At 38.5% G+C, this 22,345-nt stretch overlaps 2 protein-coding genes across 4 annotated transcripts in view; one reads left to right on the top strand and one right to left on the bottom strand.

Moving 5' to 3' along the window:
* Positions 1 to 13,164, top strand: part of dock5 (dedicator of cytokinesis 5) — a 37,366-nt gene extending 24,202 nt beyond the window's left edge. The window contains exons 27-51 of one of the 3 annotated variants that reach the window (XM_030142729.1): positions 2,606 to 2,701; positions 3,107 to 3,205; positions 3,504 to 3,674; positions 3,804 to 3,904; positions 3,993 to 4,051; positions 4,300 to 4,454; positions 4,580 to 4,665; positions 5,040 to 5,196; positions 5,712 to 5,752; positions 5,829 to 5,919; positions 6,062 to 6,181; positions 6,489 to 6,578; positions 7,039 to 7,143; positions 7,402 to 7,543; positions 7,687 to 7,768; positions 7,880 to 7,964; positions 8,143 to 8,229; positions 8,336 to 8,512; positions 9,601 to 9,684; positions 9,772 to 9,909; positions 10,141 to 10,313; positions 10,550 to 10,694; positions 10,877 to 11,036; positions 11,262 to 11,380; positions 11,503 to 13,164. In XM_030142729.1, coding sequence (XP_029998589.1) covers positions 2,606 to 2,701; positions 3,107 to 3,205; positions 3,504 to 3,674; positions 3,804 to 3,904; positions 3,993 to 4,051; positions 4,300 to 4,454; positions 4,580 to 4,665; positions 5,040 to 5,196; positions 5,712 to 5,752; positions 5,829 to 5,919; positions 6,062 to 6,181; positions 6,489 to 6,578; positions 7,039 to 7,143; positions 7,402 to 7,543; positions 7,687 to 7,768; positions 7,880 to 7,964; positions 8,143 to 8,229; positions 8,336 to 8,512; positions 9,601 to 9,684; positions 9,772 to 9,909; positions 10,141 to 10,313; positions 10,550 to 10,694; positions 10,877 to 11,036; positions 11,262 to 11,380; positions 11,503 to 11,601 — 2,862 coding nt within the window. In that variant the 3' untranslated portion in view covers positions 11,602 to 13,164. Of the gene's footprint in view, positions 1 to 2,605; positions 2,702 to 3,106; positions 3,206 to 3,503; positions 3,675 to 3,803; positions 3,905 to 3,992; positions 4,052 to 4,299; positions 4,455 to 4,579; positions 4,666 to 5,039; positions 5,197 to 5,711; positions 5,753 to 5,828; positions 5,920 to 6,061; positions 6,182 to 6,488; positions 6,579 to 7,038; positions 7,144 to 7,401; positions 7,544 to 7,686; positions 7,769 to 7,879; positions 7,965 to 8,142; positions 8,230 to 8,335; positions 8,513 to 9,600; positions 9,685 to 9,771; positions 9,910 to 10,140; positions 10,314 to 10,549; positions 10,695 to 10,876; positions 11,037 to 11,261; positions 11,381 to 11,502 lie in introns of those variants that run through there. The other 2 variants (XM_030142730.1, XM_030142732.1) reach the window with 2 other exon arrangements.
* A 2,802-nt stretch (positions 13,165 to 15,966) lies between these two features.
* tas2r202 (taste receptor, type 2, member 202) lies at positions 15,967 to 16,944 on the bottom strand. The gene has a single exon (XM_030144227.1). The coding sequence runs from the start codon at positions 16,942 to 16,944 to the stop codon at positions 15,967 to 15,969; it is 978 nt and encodes a 325-aa protein (XP_030000087.1).
* Positions 16,945 to 22,345: the final 5,401 nt, after the last annotated feature.

The raw sequence follows: 22,345 nt of genomic DNA on the forward strand, positions 1-22,345 counted from the left end.
TAATGTGCGATTTGGTTGTTGCCATGTGGCCTTTTTTAAAGCCAGATGTGGCCACATTTGCAGAAGAGGGACAGAGCTGCCGAAGCATAATGGGTCATAGGTGAGCTAATGCTAAATGCTAGGTTAGAGACTTGGTAAAACTGTAAACTTCATCAAACACTGCATGACAGTGTAATTTTACAGTCTTATTATTATTATCACCCATTAACCGCAGCTACAGCCGAACTGTCTGTCAGGGAGAATGTGTTTTATGAAATACAAAGAAGATCTGAAAGTCCAGTTCAGCAAGCAAGCAAGCAAGCTGTCATACAGACCTGTCAATCAAAGCCAGAGATCTTATTAATAGAAGAATTTGAAGATGGGTCAACAAATCACAAATTATAGCATCCAAGTAAAACCAATGAAACCACAATGGCATTTACATAAGTACAATTTTGATGTACTGGAGTATTTTATTTGACTTTTTATATCAACTCCTCTGCATTTTACAGTCAAATCTAATATTTAAGTGAAAAAATGTTGGAAACGGAGCACTTCTTGGGGTCAAAAAAGGTTATTTTATTAGAGGTGCTCTTTGGATTTGAGCAAATGCTATGTACTCAGAAGGCAATGATCTCTAAGGCACTCTCTTTTAAAAAAAATTCTAAAATGCCTTCACTGCTTTTTGGCATCAAGCCCTTGTCAGGAAGTCAAACTGAGCAAATGGGCCAACCACCCTTTTTGTATTAGTCTTCCATCAATAACAATCCTCTGCTTGGAGTCGTTGCAAATAAGGAGCGAGGAGAGAGAGTGGGTAATCCTAATAATTCCTCCAGCATCCTGCAGCTTGATGGCGAAATGCGTTGAATATAGTTTTTGCTACTCTAACTTGACCATGCAGTGACAGTAAATACATTTTAATATTTTTAAAGAGAGTGTTTTGGAGTTTGTGGTTGTTTCCTGAGTATATATAATACTTTTATTACCGCTCTAAATGTGTTACAAGTTACTTTACTCAATAGGTAATTTGCAAATGCATATTATTGATATGAAATAAAGCTAAGTTATGGTGCATTATCATAGATTAAGGAACTTAACATCATATTAAGTATTTAAAATGAGCCTTACCATTATAGATGAACATAAAAATGTATCATACTATATGGAGGGTTGTATTCTAGCAATTCTGCACTCTTACATTTCAGTTATTTAGTATATTTCATGCTAATATGTTTGAATTTTTAGGTTTTGAATGCAGGACTTTCGTATTTTTGTGACTGTATTCCTACTTTTACTCAAGTAGAAGATCTATGTATTTCCTTCAGCACTGGGTTTCTGTCACCAGCCGAGCACAACAGAGGTGTGTTGAAAAATTATGTGACAGCAGCAACAGTTTCCAGACACAATCCACAGGAGTCTCTGTGAGCGGCTTTAATTGGCCTTGTTTCTACTGATGAAATTGCCCCATGAAAACTAAGAATGATTCATCCAAGTAATTAGGAAACTGTTTCCACAATGAAATTAAATGAAATGTGATTTTTCAATGTTATGACGGCCACAACAGAGGTTCAGTTCACCTTCCTTGTGTATATATAGCACATTCCTATAAATAAGTCACAAATCCAATTATGTCACGTTGTGAATCTAATGCTATCCATGTTGTGTTTTGCTGCATTACATAATCAATGCATTTATCATGCTGCAAGGAAACACAATTAACAGTGAAGGAACTCAACATCTCTGAATTGGCAGAAAGTTGCTGGGAAGGATGGTGGATGTGTAAAAAACATTTTGTCATGTGGAGAGGAGTTTTCATCTCAGCTTCTTTCAAGTTTTTAGGTGTTGTAAATCAAAGATCAAAATTGTGAATTGTTTTTCATCTCCCTTTTAGGTTCTTTTCTGTGTCATTCCAAGTCATGGTATTTTTACATAGCCAAGTTCAAAATAAACTATCAAAAGTTAAATAACACAGCTGTCTCAACCCGCAGATTTTGCATAGGAGTTAGCATTTGTGTTGGTAGAAAACAAACAAATTACATATTTTCTTTCTGATGTTGTATAAAAAGTATTAGCAGTTTCAACTTATGAATGTCACCATAACTTCTGATAGGACTGATATGGGCTGGACAATAATACATTTAATAATATACATTATTGCAATAATAGTAATACGCTTTGGACATTTTAACCTGAAGTGGATAGCCGTAACAGCTTATCACACAGCAGAAATAAATGTGAAGTGCCACATGTGGGTATATATTTCATTTGGCAGGTAAATCTCTGAAGGTTGTTCACCACACAGGGAGATAAATGTTTGTACCAGGGTAATGCTGTATTAAGAAATACTCATACTCCGATACACTGCGCCTGTTTGTTGGAGTTTCACAAAGACCAGAATGGAGATGAATTCAGGGCATGTTGTAAAGTCCAAAATCTCTGCAGTTTTGAATAACAAAATACAGATTGTACCAATATCACCCCACTGTCAGATAAACAAATGAAGTGGGCACAGAAAAGTAAAATTTGCCTTTTTAAATGTCAGTGAATGAATGGTTTTAACACAAGCAGTGTTCTGTTTACTATTCCCCTGTTGGTAATTGAACCTGAGGCTGCTGTGTCTTTGCAGGGTCCAACCAGAGGGCATGTTCAGCTGATAATGGAGCGGCTTCTCCGCAGGGTTAATCGCACTGTCATCAACATGGACAGATCTTCCCCTCTGATTGTAAGTCATACTGTGATAATTGCGCTGAAATATGTCACTGACAACTGCATCACCAGTGTTTATTGCAATATTAATAACACTGACATCAACAATTGTTAAACAGAGCATAACAACAATTTGTGAACAAAAACACAGCATATATTGCAAAGAATATTTGCGAATGAATTTTTATTATTGTGTCATGCATAAGAATATGCCCAGCCCTTACATGGACCTATAAGACACCAAAAATATAAACCAAAGACCAAATATCAGACAAGAGGCACCACGGACATAAACAAGACAATGTACTGACTTATTTAAACAAACACATGCTAATATACAAAAAATAATAAGTGCTGTGAATGCAGTGATTTTTGCGTCGCTGTGAAAGAGTGTAAACAATACTGTACTTCTCTGCGGCAGGGTCACTATCTAGCTTGCATGACAGCCATCCTGAAGCAGATGGATGACATGCATTACGCCCACTACATCAGCACCTTCAAGACGAGACAGGATATCATTGTAAGTGTTCTTCCTCTGTTGGCTACGTCTTGTCCTGAAACATCTCATCAATAACAGGCTTTAAACCAGCCAGGCCACTTACTGCTCCTTAAGAGAATATTGATTATAGACATTTCTTGCAATGGATTGGACTGGCATAATGAGGATGTTACTGGGCCTCCATTAAGATGTGAGGAATATTATGTGTGCCAGATATGTAGCAGCGCTGCAGTGATTTTCTTGTGTTTGACTTAGACGTGGGTGTTTCTTTTTTGTGCATGTAAAGACATTAAAGCCTCTTCCCTCTTTACGCCCACAGGACTTCCTCATGGAGACATTCATCATGTTTAAGGACCTCATGGGGAATGTGTTCCCTGCAGACTGGATGATCATGAACCTGGTCCAAATGCAGGTTTTCCTTAGAGCCATCAACCAGTATTCTGACGTCCTCAACATGTACTTCCTGGATCAAACACATTTTGAACTGCAGGTGTGTCCTTGTCCTCTCTTGTCTTCATAGGGGTTACTGTTTTTTTTTTTGGTGAAACAGAAGATCAAAATTGAAAGTTATGAGAAGCTAATTGTGATATTAATATTTGAAAACCTGCTCTGCTTGCAGCTGTGGAATAACTACTTTCATTTGACCGTGGCGTTCCTCACTCATAAGGCACTCCAACTGGAATCCTTCTCCCAAGAGAAACGGAATAAGATCCTGAACAAGTAAGATCTTTTTTGTTTAATTAATGAAAAAGATTCTTTAAATGCAGAAAAGTTAATTTAATAGCACTTTGATTCTAATTTTTTACAGATATGGTGACATGAGGAATACTGCAGGCTTTAAGATCAGAGATATGTGGTACAATCTTGGTCAGTATTTTTCACCATCTGTGAGTATAATAAACTTTTCTGGGATTGTTTATTCGGTGCCTGCCAGTAAAGCAGAGGAATAACAAGAAAATATTTTTTATTGTCCAGTTTCACAGTGTGTTGTTGTTTTTGTTTACCACATTATTAGATTTGTCTGCTGTTTGCTCTTTGAGGAAGAAGATGCAGCTTATTGCCTTCTCAAATCATACTACGATTTTTCTGTGTGATAATGTTTTGCTGTCCCTTAGGCCCTCACAAAATGAAGTTCATCCCAGCCATGGTTGGACCTATTCTAGAAGTCACGCTGGTCCCTGAGCCAGAACTAAGGAAAGCCACTATCCCCATCTTCTTTGATATGATGCAGTGTGAACACAACTTCAGCCCAGCACGCACGTTTGAAACGGTACATGAAAAACTCCTCAGAAGTTCACGATTTTGGTGTTTGTTTCAGATGAAGTAACGCCTGGCTAAATGTGACATTTGTGATGTGCATGATTGTATGTTTTAATTCCCCTCTTATCTCTACAGTTTGAGAACGAACTGATAACAAAATTGGATCAAGAGGTAGAAGGCGGCCAAGGGGATCAGCAGTACAAAGTCCTTCTGGAGAAAACGTAAGGCGGAGGAGCAGATCAAACAGAGAATACTTCTTTAAAGTTGTTTCTAATAGTACAACATACCAATCAAAAATCCTTCAATTCTGTGTAACAGGGAATTCACATAGGATTGGTTCTGAAATACAAAGACCTTTTTAGATTGTAGTTTTTAAAAAAGTCCTCAAGGATCCAGATGGAGGGTCTCTTAGAATTGTAAGAACACTCAAATCAATAGAAAACCCTCAGAGACACCATCAAAGAGCCTTAACAATTGAGAAATCAGGTTTTAATGTGCTCATCAGAGGGAAAGACAGACCTTCATGAGAGAAAGGACCAAAAGCAGTTCTTTACAGCTGAAGAGCAGTCTGTTTTAAGGATGTTTGTATGCACAGGTTGCTGGAGCACTGCAGACGCCACAGATACCTGTCACAGTCAGGAGAAGAGCTGGCTCTGCTGCTGAGCAGTCTGCTGGAGAATCTCCTTGCTTACCGCACCATCACACATGATGAAAGTCCTGAGCACCGCATGAGCTGCACCGTCAATGTGCTGGTATGCTCAGTGACTCTTATTTTGCAAAGGGTTAACTCTCAGTGTAGGGCTGGGTGATATGGCTATGCAAAATTATGTTATGGGAGATTAAGAAATACATTTTTAAATCTTTTTTTCTGTCAATATTAACTCAAGACATGATTCTAAATAAATTTCTTATGTGTAAATGAACAAACGAGAAAAGATTATCACCTATTAGGCTGTCAATTTGCATTATTTGCTAAGAATAAATATGATAAATAAAATAAAGCATCACTGTTTGGCAACAATTGGAGAAACTGGCATAGCATATAAAGAATATTAAATAAACTGGTTGCCTGTGGAATTTTAATTGAGTAATAGGCAGGCTCCAGGGGAAGCACTAAGGTCAATTTTGCATCATCATTATCATCATCACATTCATAAACACAGTTGATCAGATTAAGTCAGTATACTGCCCAGTCCTATCTCTGCACTTCTACATGAAGCAGCTGCTTAGAAAAATGTATTTGTGATCAAGACTTTGTGCGTTACAGAATTTCTACAAAGAAAAGAAAAGGGAGGACATTTACATCCGGTGAGACAGATAACACAATGTCTGGTTCTAGGACCTAAGTGTTAAATGCTTCTAACTGTTGTTCTTCTGTAACCAGGTACTTGTACAAGCTGCGGGATTTGCACCTAGACTGTGAGAACTACACTGAGGCAGCCTACACGCTGCTGCTACATGCAGAACTACTGGAGGTCTCTGACACTTAGATGAAGTCTGTTTTTAAGCTTAAATGAGATCAGACGACAAAACATTCAAGCTCTTTAACCTTTGCTAATATTACTGGGCTTCTAAATGTTTACCTCAATGTTGATTTATGGACATTTGCTTCCCCAGTGGTCTGACAAACCCTGCGCTCCTCATCTGATTCCTCGAGACAGACAGCATAGATGGACCCAACAGGAGCTGAAGGAGAGGCTTTTCCAGGAGATCATTTGTTATTTGGACAAGGGCAAGGTGAGCATTAACATTAGCATAATATACTGACTGCATGTGAAGTGATGTCCAGAGCTCACTATTTGTGCTTGTCTTTGCCGACTGCATAAATAACACAAACCAGTGTGTGAAATCAGCCTTTTAAGTTACCATTATGAAACTCGTGAGGAAGTTACTTAAGCTCACAGTCCAGCCACAGGAGCCTTTGTAGTGTCTATTCAGATCTCTCACTGCATTAGACAGATGGCAGCGTCTAGTTGGTGCTCCTGGGTTTTCATGTTTATGTTTTATGTCCTCTTTTAACTTAGTGGCGCACATGTCTTTTCAGATGTGGGAGAAAGCCATTGAGCTGGGCAAGCAGCTGGCCAAGATGCATGAGAGCCACATGTTTGACTTCATGGAGCTCAGCCAGCTGCTGGTAAGAGAATGTGTGCATTGTAATTCCTTCCCACACAATATGATATCTCCTGGAATATATTTAATTACTAAATAAAAAATCAGCCTCATAAACTGAGGTGGTCTTATTTTTTGCCTCATTAAATACCTTTGAAATTACTCTGATGATTATCTGCTATCTGCTGTGTGCAGTTGCTTGAAAAAAAAGCAGGAGCAAATGGAGATGAGATGTTTTTACCCGTTTACTCACCTCATTTTCAGGGAGTTTTAATGTATCATAAAGAATCTATTATAGTCTGTCCAGGAAGCCAACTAATGTGACTTTAATTATATCACAAAATATGAGGCCGACAAAGTTGTTGTTTTTATAATTGGAATTCATTGTGTTATGAATTATTTCATTTTGTAACCAATAATTGACAAACATAAATGCCAAACAAATACCATAAATGTCGTCACCAACATATTGTCCTCTATTACAGAAACAGCAAGCCCAGTTCTATGAAAACATAATGCATGCAATGCGGCCACAGCCTGAGTACTTTGCTGTGGGTTATTATGGCCTTGGATTCCCTTCTTTCCTCAGGGTAAGAAAATTATAGCATATTTCAATAAACAGACACTTAGTAAAATCTTCATGCACAAGTGCTTATGCAATGCTAACTTTTTGAAACATTTCTTGGCCAATGTGCAAAAATACTGATAAAGGTTACAGGCTTTTGATGAGTTACTCTGAGTACAGCCAGGTGACATTTATTATGGTAAATAAACTAATTCCTCTCCATCACAGAGCCTGATCATTGAGTTGTATTTGTTGTATGAAGCACTAAAATTTTCTGCTACAGAACAAGATGTTTATCTACCGAGGCAAAGAGTATGAGTGGCTGGAAGATTTCAGCTTAAAGCTGCTCTCTCAGTTCCCCAATGCAGTCCGCATGACGAGCACAGCGCCCCCTGGAGACAACATCAGCAACTCCCCTGGACAGTGTATCCTTCAGGAATCAGTCACAAATTCTGTTTTTTTAGGATTTTTTGTGATTGCAGATTTTTTAAACATAAAATGTCAGTAATCAAATCTTTGCTTTCTTTTCTATAGTATTTTTACACTTATCCTTAGCTGAACTTTTCAGACATCCAATGTTTTACTGTCAAGCCGGTTCTTACTGTGCCGCAACAGTTTAAAGACAAGGGGGTTCCAGAGCAGATATTAAAGTGCGGAGGAGAACACTTAATGGCTGATTTATTTTCTTGTGAATACCATTCGATTTATAATTCTCTGGTCAAATTGCTAACTCACTGCTGTCCTTCCCTGTACTTTTGCAGCTATTACAGAACCAATGAAGTGGACCAGTTCCAGTATTCAAGGCCCTTCAGGAAAGGTGAAAAGGACCCTGACAATGAATTTGCTGTGAGCACCTTTCAAATTTACTTTTAAATCACCAGACTTGAATGCGTAATCGCACATCCATAAATTCCCAATTTATATATAAACAACCCTTTGTGTACTCATACCTCACTCTGAAGATTAATAAAGACATTAAAATGTCAACTATTCATATTTTATGGATATTTATGTTGCCCTTCAGACCATGTGGATCGAGAGAACAACGTACATTACAGCCTATCGCTTCCCAGGGATTCTCAAGTGGTTCGAAGTCAAATCTGTCTCAGTGGTATGATGCACACCGTCTGCACTGCTCAAAGAAACACTTGTGTTTTTAAGTATTACTTGCATTCACATGATTGTTAATATTACTCATGTCATTCTGCTGATGGCAGGAGGAAATTAGTCCCTTGGAAAATGCCATAGAAACCATGGAGATGGCCAATGAAAAGCTGAGTAATCTGGTGCAGCAGCAAGCCTGTGATCGCAGTCTGTCCATCAACCCGCTGTCCATGATGCTCAGTGGCATCGTTGACCCTGCTGTCATGGGCGGCTTCTCCAACTATGAGAAGGTTTGAGCCTTTCCCTTACTCACAGGATGCACCAATAAATAAATACAAGTCATTATATAATCAGGTTATCTGGACATGATTAGAAGTGACCTCTGAGAACAGATGAGAGCTGCAACTTAGCAATTTATTTAGTAACTTGACAAGTATTAAAGTGAAAATTCTCTGATTCCAGTCTCTTGAATCTGAACGTTGTGCAGTTTCTTCCTCCGTGACAGTAAACTGAACATCTGTGGGTTGTTTCATCTTTGGAAAACACTGATCAACAGTTTTCAACTTTTTTTACCCAAGCAACTGATCCACTGAGAAAATAATCAACAGTTAAAATGAATGTTGGTTGTAGCCCTAAAAGTGATACTCTTAGGCCTGAACACTTATTATTTTTACACTTATTGCAATTTAATGATATTTTTTTCTGTTATTTGTAGCAGGGAAAAAAAATCATGTTCCCTTAAATCTGGAGAAAAGCATTCATAGACCTGTGTAGCATCACATTTTACCTTTATCAGAATATTGCAGCCCCTGAGATTTGGATATTATACATGGTCTTATTGCAATTTTGATAATACTTTGAGTAATTTTTCAGCCCAATTATATTCAAATAACATACGGCCGAATATGAAACATTGTCCGTAGGATCTCATAGTAACAGGAGCAGGGGATTTTGTGGACTCACACTGAGTGAGTGGGTACAATTGCATAATTACCATGCAATTTCAATGTAAAAGGAAGTAAAAAGATAACTTGCATCATGTCCGGTCTCTTTTCTCTTTTTATTCTTTGTCTGAAACACCTAGATCTTTTCTACCTTGTGCAACTATGACTCATGGACAATATCTAATTCTGTACTAGTAATCAACTGAGGAAAGATCAAATATTCAAATCATACAAGTGCAACCCTTATTATTAAATTGCTCATTCACTTGATTTGTGGCTCATTTTAAGCCTATTATGAGCCACAAAATTGCATTCATATTGGAGATGCTGTGGCCTCTTTGTCATACTGTGAAAACCTGCTCATTGTGGCTCAGAGCTATATTTTAAGCATCAACTGCTGTTTAAAATGCTACCCAATTTTTTATCCCGTGTAGGCATTCTTTACAGACACATACATTCAACAGCACCCAGAGGATCACGAGCGCATCGAAGTTCTTAAACACCTCATCGCCCTGCAGGTAAATCCTTGCATCATCATTGTCAATGACACAGCGCCCAAAGCCAAACACATTTTGTACTACTTAAGTACTCGTCTTTGCCTTTAGATCCCACTTCTGGCAGATGGGATTCGCATCCATGGGGAGAAGACGACAGAGCAGCTAAAGCCCTTGCACAACCGTCTGGTTACTTGCTTCCAAGACCTTCGCGAGAAAGTGGAGAAGCATTATGGCGTCATAACCTTGGTGCGTTGCCAACTGCAAACTCAATTTAATGTAAGAAGGTGCCAACTTAAGCTATTGGCCCTCTTGCCTTCCTATCAAATGCTTCTCATTCAAAGGGGAGTGTACATTATATTAGTGCAGGACTATAAATCTTCCTTTAGCCAGCCCATAGCAACCCCTGTTTTGCCTGTCATTGTGTTCCTCCTCTGCCAAGATTCCCAGATGATGCTTAATCCCATTTGTGTGTCCCAGCCCTGCTCTCTCACTGAGAGGAAGAAGAGTCGTGTTGGCTCCGTGGTGATGCCCTATATCCTGTCCTCTACCCTGCGCCGCATGTCCACTGTCTCTACCCTGTCCAACGCCTCCTCCGGACTCTCCAGCGGCTCTGTATCCTCAGACGGACCCTCCTGCATTTCCTCCCAAGAGTCAGTGTCTGCATCCTCTCCCACCTCCGTTTGTTTACTTTTCCCCTCGTCTCTTCCTATCGTAGATGATGCTCCTGTGTTGCCATCACTACAGGGACTGTTTTTGTCACTCAGTGATTTTGTTTATTTTCCTGCTCAAATCAAAGTCTGCGCTCAAGCAAAAAGCACTGTTTGTCTTTCTCATTGTGTATTTGTCTGCATCTCTTCTCTTTTCTGCTTCTGATATTCACAAGCAGTTCCTTGTTGTCCCGTCCCAGCGATCGCAGGGCCTCTGTTTTGTCCCGCTCAGAGGAAGACAACAGGATTGCCAGAAAGAACAGAAAGGAGTGGAGTGTTAGCAAATCCCAGGTCCTACTTGAGAGACAGTCAGATTCAGACGAGGTAAGGTTTTAAATCTACATTCTGCTACTTTCATTTCCATACTTTTCATGCTTTTGTGAGTCTTTGAGATCATTTCATCCTGATATTATGCTCCTGCGATTCATTTGGGGTTTGGGGATGACTGTTATGCTTGAGTGTTTTAAATGGAAGCGTGCGTCTTTGTCTTCTGTTTTTTATTTCAGAACCCTCCAGAGAAGCAGCAGAGACCCAAGAGTTTACAATTAGGCGACCGGCGTCTTACTCTGTCGTTGTTTCAGGGGGCTTCATCTCAGCTCAGCCTATCTAACCCCCTCAGCCCCCTGCCTGCCTCTCCACACACACCGCACACACCACGCAGCTCCAGTATGTAGCAAAAAAAAAACCACCACTCTGACAAACACTGAACTGCATGTCATCATTTTATTTTATCTTTAAGAAAAAAAAATATGCCTCGCTAACAGAAAAGGAGAAAATATCATACGTACTGAGCTCGTCTAAGCACATTCTGGTCTGTAGTCCTAATCAGGTCGCACACAGTCATAAACACATGTGGTTTGCAAAGCTTTTATTTCCTCTCTCCTGTGGTAGGTTATTCATCGCTTCTAAGTGACAATGATGCCAATACCATTGACACCCCAGGGACCCCCCCACCCATGCCTCCGAAGAAGCACCCACATGAGATTGACAACCCCGGGTTTCCTTCAGAGGTACATCTGCATAGAGAAAAGAGCACCCCCTCACTAATGCATATTTAATGCCATGTAAACGTTAAAATATTCTGTTTTTATTTTTTTTAAGTCCTAAAATGAACTCATCTCTCTCTCCACAGTTCAGTCCTCCACTACCAGTGAAAAACGACAGTAAACCACCCCCACCACCTCCGAAAACACGCAAGTCAATGTTCCCCTCATATGAGCAGAACCCGTAGTAATGCTTACGACAGTTGCACAAATGGCCTTACAGTTTTACTCATTTTCTGAGTTGGCTGTGATGAAAGCGCAGCTTCATATCGTGGTACAGATGCAGGACCATCTACATGGAAAAACTCTTTCTGATGCAAGTCATTCTTAATTCCAAGCGCTCCATTGTTTTCAGAGTTTGACTTTTGTTTTTCTTAAGCCTCAAGGAAGAAAATGTGTGTTATTGTTGTAAGTGGGTACTATGATGTAAAAATGAGTTTGTACGGTCTCTTATGCTTTGGATTTGTTTTTATTTAATGATAGTGAATGCATTTTTCATAAAAGGAAAGTGTGGCGTATGGTGAAGTGGTGCATTTTATCTATCACTCGCAGGGAAAAAGGAATGACCAATGCTGCAATGTAATATGTTATTTTTATGTGTTGGAGTGACACTGGATGACGTATCTTTCCCGAGGCTTACTGGCATTCCATATTTACACAGGAAATAGCTGCATTAGTTACTTTAAACTTCGATCAAGAGCAGGGAATACAATGTACAGAATGTAAGTATCAGTGTGAAAGGTAGATCTTTTGTTTCTCATAGTGATATATGATCAAACCCATGTTGCAAACCACATTTCCAAGACACTGGATGACATTAATGAATGTGATGGAGGTTAAATATTTTGTGTTTTTGATACTTAGATGAACTAAATACTGTATTTGATGCTTCCAGACTGCATCATGTTGATGTAAGTGGTAGTTCTTCAGTTCTGAAACCCTAAATGCTGAATGGTACAAAGAAGATCCTTTTATCGCTTACTATTGAAATATATTAATAATTGAAATATTGATTCACTCTTTTGCACGCCCAGTATGTACAGAAGTTTTTTTTGTACTTGTAAGCAGGTTTATTTCACTCCATTTTCCACACACTGCTTTATTGTACACTGTTAAAGTTGGTTTTAAGGAAGCAATAAATTGATGTGCCTTCGGAGCGCTAGATCTATGCATGTAAGCTCTTTTGAATTATTGAGTTGTCAGTATAGTTTTATTTTTAGATTTTTAACTGTTTGACAAGGGATTAACTTTTTTCTAGAGTATATTTCCTAATAAGGATCAAAGAAAGTTTTACAAACAATGCCTCAAGAGATATTTTATGATCTTTTTTATATAAACAAACTGAGACTGTTGACTGAACAGAAATAAAGACGTGGTTGAAAGACCTACACACATCCATTGTTGCTGCTGCTTTATTTTGCAGAGCCAGTGTGTACAATTTTCTTTTTTTTTTTTTTTTTACTTGATTACCAATACGCTGCTTTACTTTATTCTGTTCCTTTTAAGGAAGCAATACATTTATGTGCTCTTGGAGATCTATGCATGTTAACTCTTTTGAAAATAATAAATTAGATTTTTACTTGAGTTGTTAGTGAAGTTTTATTTTTACTTTGTGAAATGTTTTATAACTTATTTTTCAAAGTTTCGTTTCCTAACAAGGATCAGTGAATGCCTCAAGAGACATTTATATGATCTTTTTTTATAAACAGAGACTTGTTGACTGAACAGAAATAAAGATATGGTTGATTCTATTTTAGAAAGGCATCCTCTTCATCTTTTCCCTGTGATCCTTCCGACATCCTGATAACTTTATGCACCCTCGCTGTAAACTCGCCGCTTAACATTGATGGTCACTGGGGTGTTGCTGATAGTGTGAAAAATTACACATTCAGTCTCAAATCATCTAAGTGGCATGATGCCAAGGATTTATGTATTTCAAATACAATTACTGAGGGTGTCAGAAAATGACACCTCTTTAGCTCACCGATGCACGAGCTAAAGAGGTATTATCAGGGGAGGATGTCTGCAGGGAGGGCTTTATGAGGTGTTTATAGGAGTTGTGTGATGGCTGCTTGTCTTTCTAATCTGGATTTCTAATGGCCTGTTCCTTCCTGTCAGATAGTGATGTACAGAGTATCACTCACTCTCTCTGCAAGTCTCAGGAGCAAACGACTATTTAAAGTGATGTTTATCCATGCACAGACAGCAGCTTTGCATGTTGGGCTGGATGCTCTACAAAGTCTCCATGGAAACAATCTCCATGTTTACATTGTTTTGCTGTATAGAATATGAGGGCATTACTCATAAACAGTTGTTAGTATGTTACAGTCAGGGTATAGCAATAGCACATGTGTTTCAAAGTTAGAATAATACTGACACAGTCCTTACATAGTGTTAATTTTATACTTTCACAGTATTTTCTAGTTCAAGTTTGGATCTATTTCAGAAGAAACTATCTGACAGTAATAAATAGGTCATTAATCCTCAGTTAATGCGTCATGAAGCAGAGAATGGGGTTATTTAATCTTTTTTGTTTGTAAGATTTTTATTAAAAAGGGAAAGCATTGAACATTTCAAAAGCCTCATTGTACAAAACTGTTCAGCGCACGTACAGAAGCGTATACATTTTGTTGGAATAGTTTTGTTTTAATTTCATTTTTGACTTAATTAAAAGTAAATTTCAGGCTTCTTTTGTTTAAAGTGAATTTTGTGTGTTTTTGAAATGTCACCTGAACAGTATGTGACAGGCAAATAAAACAGCACTCACAGAAAAGTAGATTGAAGGATTTTAATTTTGGCAGAAACTTCAACTGTTAAATATAAGTGATTGAAACATTGGTTTATTGTATAGAATATGAGGACATGGATCATTAAGAATGTCATTCCTTCTTTTTTTTCATGACAGACATCAGTCATGTCAGTATTAGGCAATGATGCATCTGTGTGTCAGAAATGCGATACATGCAGTTAAGAAATAAAACTTACTGAAAAAGAAGGGTTTTAACTCCTGCAGAGAACTACACATATGGCTGCAGACTCTTAAACATAATTACCTACATATGGCTTCATTGTGAGGCATTACTAGGCTGTGCTTTTATCATATTGAGCTGATGTTTTTGTTTTTACCCATCATGCTGAAGCCCAGCTCCCTTCAACTGATTTTCTTTCCCTATATACACTGATTCATTGTATATGACAAAACATCAATCACCCGAGCGTCTCATGCCTGTCATTTACATTACAGCCATACTTCCCTTCAGTACAAAGCACTGACGCATCTGTGTTAAACTGAGAATTGCTATGCACACATACACACATTTTCCATTACCTTGAAGGAAGGAAAAAGCATTTAATGAAAAACAGTTGGAGGGACTTGAGTTCCAGCACAGAACTACACATATGGTGGCTAACTCCTGAGTATAATTTCCCAAACTATTTGCATAGGTAATACTGCCTCCTACTGAGTTATTGTTGGGCCAGTGCTGAGCTCTTCTTGCCCGTTGTGCTAAAGCCAAACTTCCTTCCAAAAGATAGAGAAAGACAGCAGGGATTGAGGCTGAGGCCATCACATGACTTAACACCCCCATGCATCAAAGGAAAATATGCCCGTTTTTACTCTGTCCATTTAGCTGCTGGAGGCATCCCGAGTCTGTGTGGAGTGGGATTAGCTGCACTATTGTATCTATGCTTTGAACCTCACTAGGTGGTGCCAGAGGGTGTGAACTAGTGGAGCATTGCAAAGAGGTCTGCTGCACTTTTTTAAAGCTCTATTTACTCAGGCTACTGCCGGGCATGAGTGCACTTTTGAGGAACGCCCAGCTTCACACCCACACACAGTCACACACAATCCCACCAGGGAGCTGTCGAGTGCAGGGACACACACCTATATTGATATCCAACAAAGGGATACAAAAGAGAAAACAGCGATTATGAGTTCTTTTCTTTTTCGAGTTTATGTTTTGACTGCTGACAGATGCAGGAGTTGGATTTGGCTCACTGTTGTCCCCACCTTCCCTCTACGCTTCAAGTACAGAAAAAACCATCTGCAAAAGCTGACTTACTGTAGGAGAAACTCTTAATACCTCTGTGTTAAAACACACACACACACAAAAAAAAAAATCAGGTTGTGTGCACTTTCTTGTTTTATTAATATGCTCTGTGTACTCTCACCACATTCACATGTATTTTTTAACATTTTTAGATGGGTACAGAGTTACATCATGTCCAAGCAACCATGAAGGTGGATCTGTTTTACAGTGCTGACTATTATTTGTCCAGATTAAATATTTATACCCATAGGTATGCTCTGATGAGCTTATTATTTGAATGGTCATCTGGCAGCCTGACCTCTGTGCTCTGCAGATTTTCTCCTCGCCTTTACAGCACAGTAAAAATGATCTACGGATGCAAGAGATGGTCGTCCAATTTGCTACAGCGGGACAGAAATTGTTACTGAATTTGCTGGCATAGAGGATAACAATTACTTATTTTGATAAGTTCAGACAACTACCAATTTTAGCACGAAGTCACACAGTGCAAAAGAAAATGACCTTTCAGTTTTTTAATTTTGCTGGAGTGCTTGGTTTGTCCTTTTCCTCAGACACCTTCAGACATGACAAACAAGGATATACATCGAGGAAGATGTTGTATTCATGTAAGAGAGCTTTCCAGAGAGACTTTTTACCATAGATCAGGACTACAGGGGTTCCAGTGGTGAAAATGGAGATGAATAAAAATGCGAGCACGACAGCATTCTCATGGTGCACCACGATCTGGTAGTTTACATATAGGTCAACCACAAGGAAGCAGAGGAAGGTGCCAACAAGGGACAACGCCATCTGGATGACCCTCAGTTGGGAACCCATCTTCGGGCCGTGGGCGCCGTTGGTACTGGCCTTCATGTTGCGGAGATGGATGGCCAGGTGGACAGAGATTGAGACGCAGCATTTCACCATGAACACCCCTGGCAGCACATCGGAGAAGAGCAGAAGCATGGCCTCATAAATGCGACCAGTGTAGCTGTCAGGAGTCATCATCCCACAGTCTTGATTGTTCTCGGTTTGGTTCTCAGGCACAAACACCACAAGCATCGGTACACAGGTTCCCAGGGCACACAGGGGGATGAGACAAACAACCACAGTGACATGTTTGATGATGACAGCCTGGATCTGTGTGAAGCACTGATTGGTTGTGTTCACCAGCTTGATGCTGTAGTAAAAGGTGAGAAAGCTGGTGTCCCACACAATAGTGAACTTGAGGCTGAATATCAACAGTAAGATGATACTGTACGGCATCTCCACAATGTTGCAGTTACGGTCGATCTCATCCAGAGTCATCCAGAAGTAACAAATAAGCTGATGCACCACATTAGCCACTGACAGAGCTGCTATGATGGTTTCACTGGGACTCCACTGCTTTGTCTGTTTGTATTTAAACAAACTCATCAAGAAGATGTAGAGATTAAAGAACACAGTTGTAATGGCAAACAGACCAGTCATTATCCAGATGGTCAATTTACTTGTCCCCAACATTATGTTTATCTGTACCCCAACCCTAGTGTAACTCTTTATGAGAATAGACTTCTATGTACCACTCACTCAGCAGTCTGCGGTAGGTTTTGAAGCGCTTTGTTTTTACTGTGTTCAAAGAGATGACAAGAAGGCAAGAATTATGCACACACTCTCCAAAACCAGACGAGTTTTCATTCCCCGCACAGAATGGAATCAGTCACAGAGCCTGGGGAAAAGATTCGCACATTTAGCTTTTGAAATTCATAAAACACATCCAAATAGGCTCAATTAAAACCTACTTTTCTGGTTAAAAATACATGTGAAATGTCCAGAATAGCTGGGCATATATAGAGTAAAGCCAAGGCACAAAGGTGAGATTAAGCAAAATAGAATACATATTCCATTTTTACCTCAGAGGGAAAGATCCTTTGGGTACAAGTAGAATTTTTTTTATCACCCTGAATCCTACTCAAACTTTCCTCTAACATTCTCTTTGCTCATCACAATATGATGTCTAACTCAATACCTTTGGCTGCAATTGAAGAATCCCTTCTTTAGTTTTGTTTATCCCAGCATTAATCCTTGCCTGAAGATGTCTGCAGGATGAACACAGCAAGGTGAACTGCCCGGATCTCAATGTTCCTTGACAAGAATTTATATAGAAGCGTTAGGCATGATTTACATCGGTTATAACCACAGGTAGTTGTGGTGATATATTTGCATTGACACTGGGTGGGGAGGGTATGTACTCATGAATATCCGGCTGGTTTTACTGTATGTGGAGCAATGCACCATGACAGGTCAGCCAGTCCACAGACCACACTCTACTGGACTCAGCATGCAAATGGTTATTCCTGCAGCTCGGCCACAGATTTGCAAACACAAAGCCACCAACACACCCATTACCTGATAAGAAAAGCAAATCACCTTTGAATCACCTTCCACAGCCGTGCTAATGCAATACCTTATCACTATAGTTTGTGCTGTGGAGGACACAAACTTTGTAAATAGACTTTTAAAAAGTTGTTGACTCAAATACAGTCTTTATTTTAATTAGGCTTCTTGTTTGCTTGCTTTATATTTACAAGTGTGCATTCACCGCAAATACGCTAAAGCAATTAAAATGGTTTTCCAAGGTCCTCATCCACATGTTTCCTAGAATAGCACAATATCTTATTCATAGTTATTATCGAATGAATGGATGATTTCATAACACATTCCAAAGCCAGACTGTGGAACATTAATAGGGCAAAGCATTATTAAATATTCAACTATTTCATTTTAAAGGACATTTGGAGTCTTTGCATTCACTTGACCCTATAACAAGTTTATGAATGGAACCAGAGTGTGTTAGGATGCTCTCTGTAATAATTATTGTGCCTATTTCCTCATTTCATGCTTGGATTAAAGGACAGACTTGTGTGTGCACATAAAACAGCAGGTCCCCGTCACGGATGCATTTCTTTAGAGTTCTGAATTAAGTAAATAAGACACACTACATATATATGTATGTAATCATGCATGAGCATTCACATTTTTCAGTTTGTCTAAGTGTAAAGCAAACTGGAAGTGTTCACACATCACTAACCCTGAAATTCTATGCGTTTGTTCCTTGTTCTCTTGTGCTGGTGGGGATGTGACGACACTCTAATCCATGAGGACTATGGGGATAAGTAAGGTCCTTTTGAGGGTTAAGGCCTGGTTTTAGAGTTAGAAGTAGGTTAAGCTAAGGGTTAGATGGGAAAAGGATAATTACCAAATTGACAAATGTATAGGGACAAACTAAATTTGGGTGCTTTATTGCTCACAGAGGGCTGCACTACAAAACAATAATAAATGTCAAAATGTACTTTTACATCAAGATAAATATTGCAGGAATGTTTTTTAATTTATTTTCCCTTTAATTTTATTTACATTTTTGTCTAATATGCTTACAAAATGCTTTAAATGTTGTTGTTTTTTTTACTTCATTTTACTAACATTTAATTTCAACATTTTTTTTTTTTTTATCATTATGATCGTGTTAAATAATCTACCTTTAGATTTCTGAAATATTTGTCACCTTCTGAAAATAAACCACAAGTGTCTCACTTACGAGGAAAAATCTACCTTTAAACTTGATATTATTTTTGATAATTGTTAACAGCCGCTGATATGAACATTTTCATTGTGATATCAAACCAATGGGAATATGAAGTCCTGCCAGTTGTAGATATCATGTCCCAATATTTTTGTCCACATAGTGTATGCATTTATAATTATATGTACAGGGTGGGGAAGCAAAATTTACAATATTTTGAGGCAGGGATTGAAAGACAGTGTATGACCAATTAGTTTATTGAAAGTCATGAGAATTTATTTGCCACAAGAAAATTGACATAATAGAAAATGTTTTTATTCTATGTGTCCTCCTTCTTTCTCAGTAACTGCCTTCACACGCTTCCTGAAACTTGCGCAAGTGTTCCTCAAATATTCAGGTGACAACTTCTCCCATTCTTATTTAATAGTATCTTCACGACTTTCTGGTAATAGTTTTGCTCATAGTCATTCTCTTCTTTACATTATAAACAGTCTTTATGGACACTCCAACTATTTTTGAAATCTCCTTTGGTGTGACGAGTGCATTCAGCAAATCACACACTCTTTGACGTTTGCTTTCCTGATTACTCATATGGGCAAAAGTTTCTGAAAAGGTATGGATAATAGTGTTAGGTATGATTATGACATCAATATATGTTTGGTCTCAAAACAATTGACGTTGTGCCTGCTGAGAAAAAAAACAACTAAATGTTCATTGTAAATTTTGCTTCCCCACCCTGTATAGTGTATTATATTATATGCATATTGTATTATATTATATATATATATATAAACTACATTATGATGCTTAAGCAGGATTAAGTCACAGGAGAGGGAGCCTGGATTGCACTTCCCTGGCCCCAACCCATTGTATGGCAATGAAAACATAGTGATAATGACATTTTGTTCAACATGTTGTCATACAGCACATACTCTATTGCCACAGCACAGACCTTTCAGTCATGGTGTCAAACTAAAACATTGCCTCCACACACTCAACTCAGCTGCTCTCCCCCCATTGGCACAACATAAGTCCCATAACTGTACAACACAAAACATGAACTAACTTTAAACGCATATTTTCAACATGCAACGTAGCACACCATCACATGACACAGTAACACTGCAAACCACATGAGTCACATGACTCGGCACAAACCAATCAGTGTGGCTCGCTACAATATTATATTATATTATATTATATTATATTATATTATATTATATTATATTATATTATATTATATTATATATGTAAAGTCTTGTTCCCTGGATTTCCTGGCTTCCTCCTGCAAGATTTGTTGGGTTTTCTTCTTTCTCCATCTAGTCTTTTCAAGTTCTTGATCTGAAGTGTCTTAAGATAATCATGAATTATGATTGAACTGAATTAATAGAACTTAAATGCAAAGTATTTGGGGGATCAATAAAGTATATTTTATTTTAAGATCATGCTCAATCACTATGCTAAGATTACAGACATAAAAAAGCGTATAAAAAGGCTGTAGGTTTACAGAGGTCTCAGTGTGTAGTTGTCTCCTACTACGGTGGTGGTGACCTTGCACCATGTCATGAGGATGACTACCTGTTTCTGTGTCAGACTGTAATACACTGTAATTGAATTGTCATGTCTCTCTTTTGTATTTATTCTTTAGATGAAGTTAGGTTATAAGGTTAGGCGCTTCTATCCTGGTGGACACTATGACCTCAACACACACTATGATCTATGAGAGTCTCACTGTCTGAAGATTAAGACTTGGTTTTATGGTTAACCCATGAAGACCCAGACAACCACTGGCAACCTCCGACATCTACTAATATAAAATGTTTAATACCTGTTGATCCACTAACCCTGTCCATACATGTAAATAATTGGTGTAAAATGCAATTTGTTGTCTTTTCATGGCCATCAGATATGACCCATTTGGACGTTCAGAGGCTCCATAGTGAATGTGGAAACACCATCATCTTCTACAACATTGATTCACCAGTAAAACCCATGGAGTTGGATCAATGACAGTGGATGGAGACACTTGTTCTTGCATTCAGTTATTGATATGTTTGATGAAAAAGTCACCTTTTATTCTGTTTTCTCTGTTTTGATATAATAACATTGCATCTACTCTGAATTTTTATGAATATCTAAATAAAATATAGGAAATTAAATACATGATTTTCAGTGAAAAATGCAAATACAAACGATGATATTGTAATAAATGTTGATCAGTCACCTAAGAAAGGTTAAATACAGAGAAAAAATCATTTGGAAACTGACATAAAAGTAGCACTTGGTCTTCATGGGTTAATATTAGTTTGGGTTAAAATCAGGGGTTCAGGTTAAGGTTAGGGGTTACAGATGACATTAGGTCAAAGAATGTCTTCCTGGGGATAGTGAAATACACATGTGAATATATGGCAGTACTCAAACAACAGTACTGCTGATTAAACTCTCAAGCAAAACAAAACTAAAAGAAAGAGCCAGTGTGAATTATTTCTGAATCTTTAGAGAACTTGCAGTGTTTCTAAACAAAAGCCCAGCCTTTTCAGATTAACGCTGGGTGGATCCTGCCCTCAAGGGGACTTTGAGTAGAATTTATTATTGAGTGTCCACCAAACTCTCATCACCTCTGGCAGCTCTTATTAATTCAGCACACACCCTTTGAAGATGGGATGTGCCCCACTCAGGCTCTTATGGAGGGAGGTGGGGCCGTGGGCACAGTGCTGACTCTGCCGACTGAGAGTGGCAGCTGTGGGTTAGAGCCTCCGCTTTTAGCCACCGCACTAATAATGGGTTTACTGGTGGCTTTGCAAAACTTGGACAGACAACAACAACAGAGCCAAGGTAATTTTACGATGCTTTGTTCTGTAAATGAAACATTTTCCAGAAGGCAAATGGACATAAGAGGATCAGAGACAAAATTGACTTCTCTGTCTTTCAATATTCTGACTCATAAGCTGCTAAGTTTGAATTTATATTGATTCAGCTTCACGCCTGAGTATAGCTGGGCTTCCATCTGTGAGCTATCAAAACATATAGATTGTTTGTCTGACCATGGTAATGCACTATTATCTGCACCTAATTTCATTTTTAATGCACCCTTCAAACCCTCAAACATAAGGACTTTCTCAGCCGCATCCAAAACATCGGCCATTATCTGTTTCTATTTAGCATTTTAATCATACCTACTACTGCATGAAATACTAAATACCTGCTTTTATTATGATGTCAAGTACTCAAAAACTTCACAAGGATAATATCCTGCATCCTCAGAGGGGCAAGCTGTGTTCTGAATATTATTTCATAATGTTCTGTCGGCCTGGGCATCATCTAACTAACAATAATGCATTA

The sequence above is a fragment of the Sphaeramia orbicularis genome, chromosome 9 (genome assembly GCF_902148855.1).
Source record: "Sphaeramia orbicularis chromosome 9, fSphaOr1.1, whole genome shotgun sequence".
NCBI classification, from domain to species: domain Eukaryota; kingdom Metazoa; phylum Chordata; class Actinopteri; order Kurtiformes; family Apogonidae; genus Sphaeramia; species Sphaeramia orbicularis.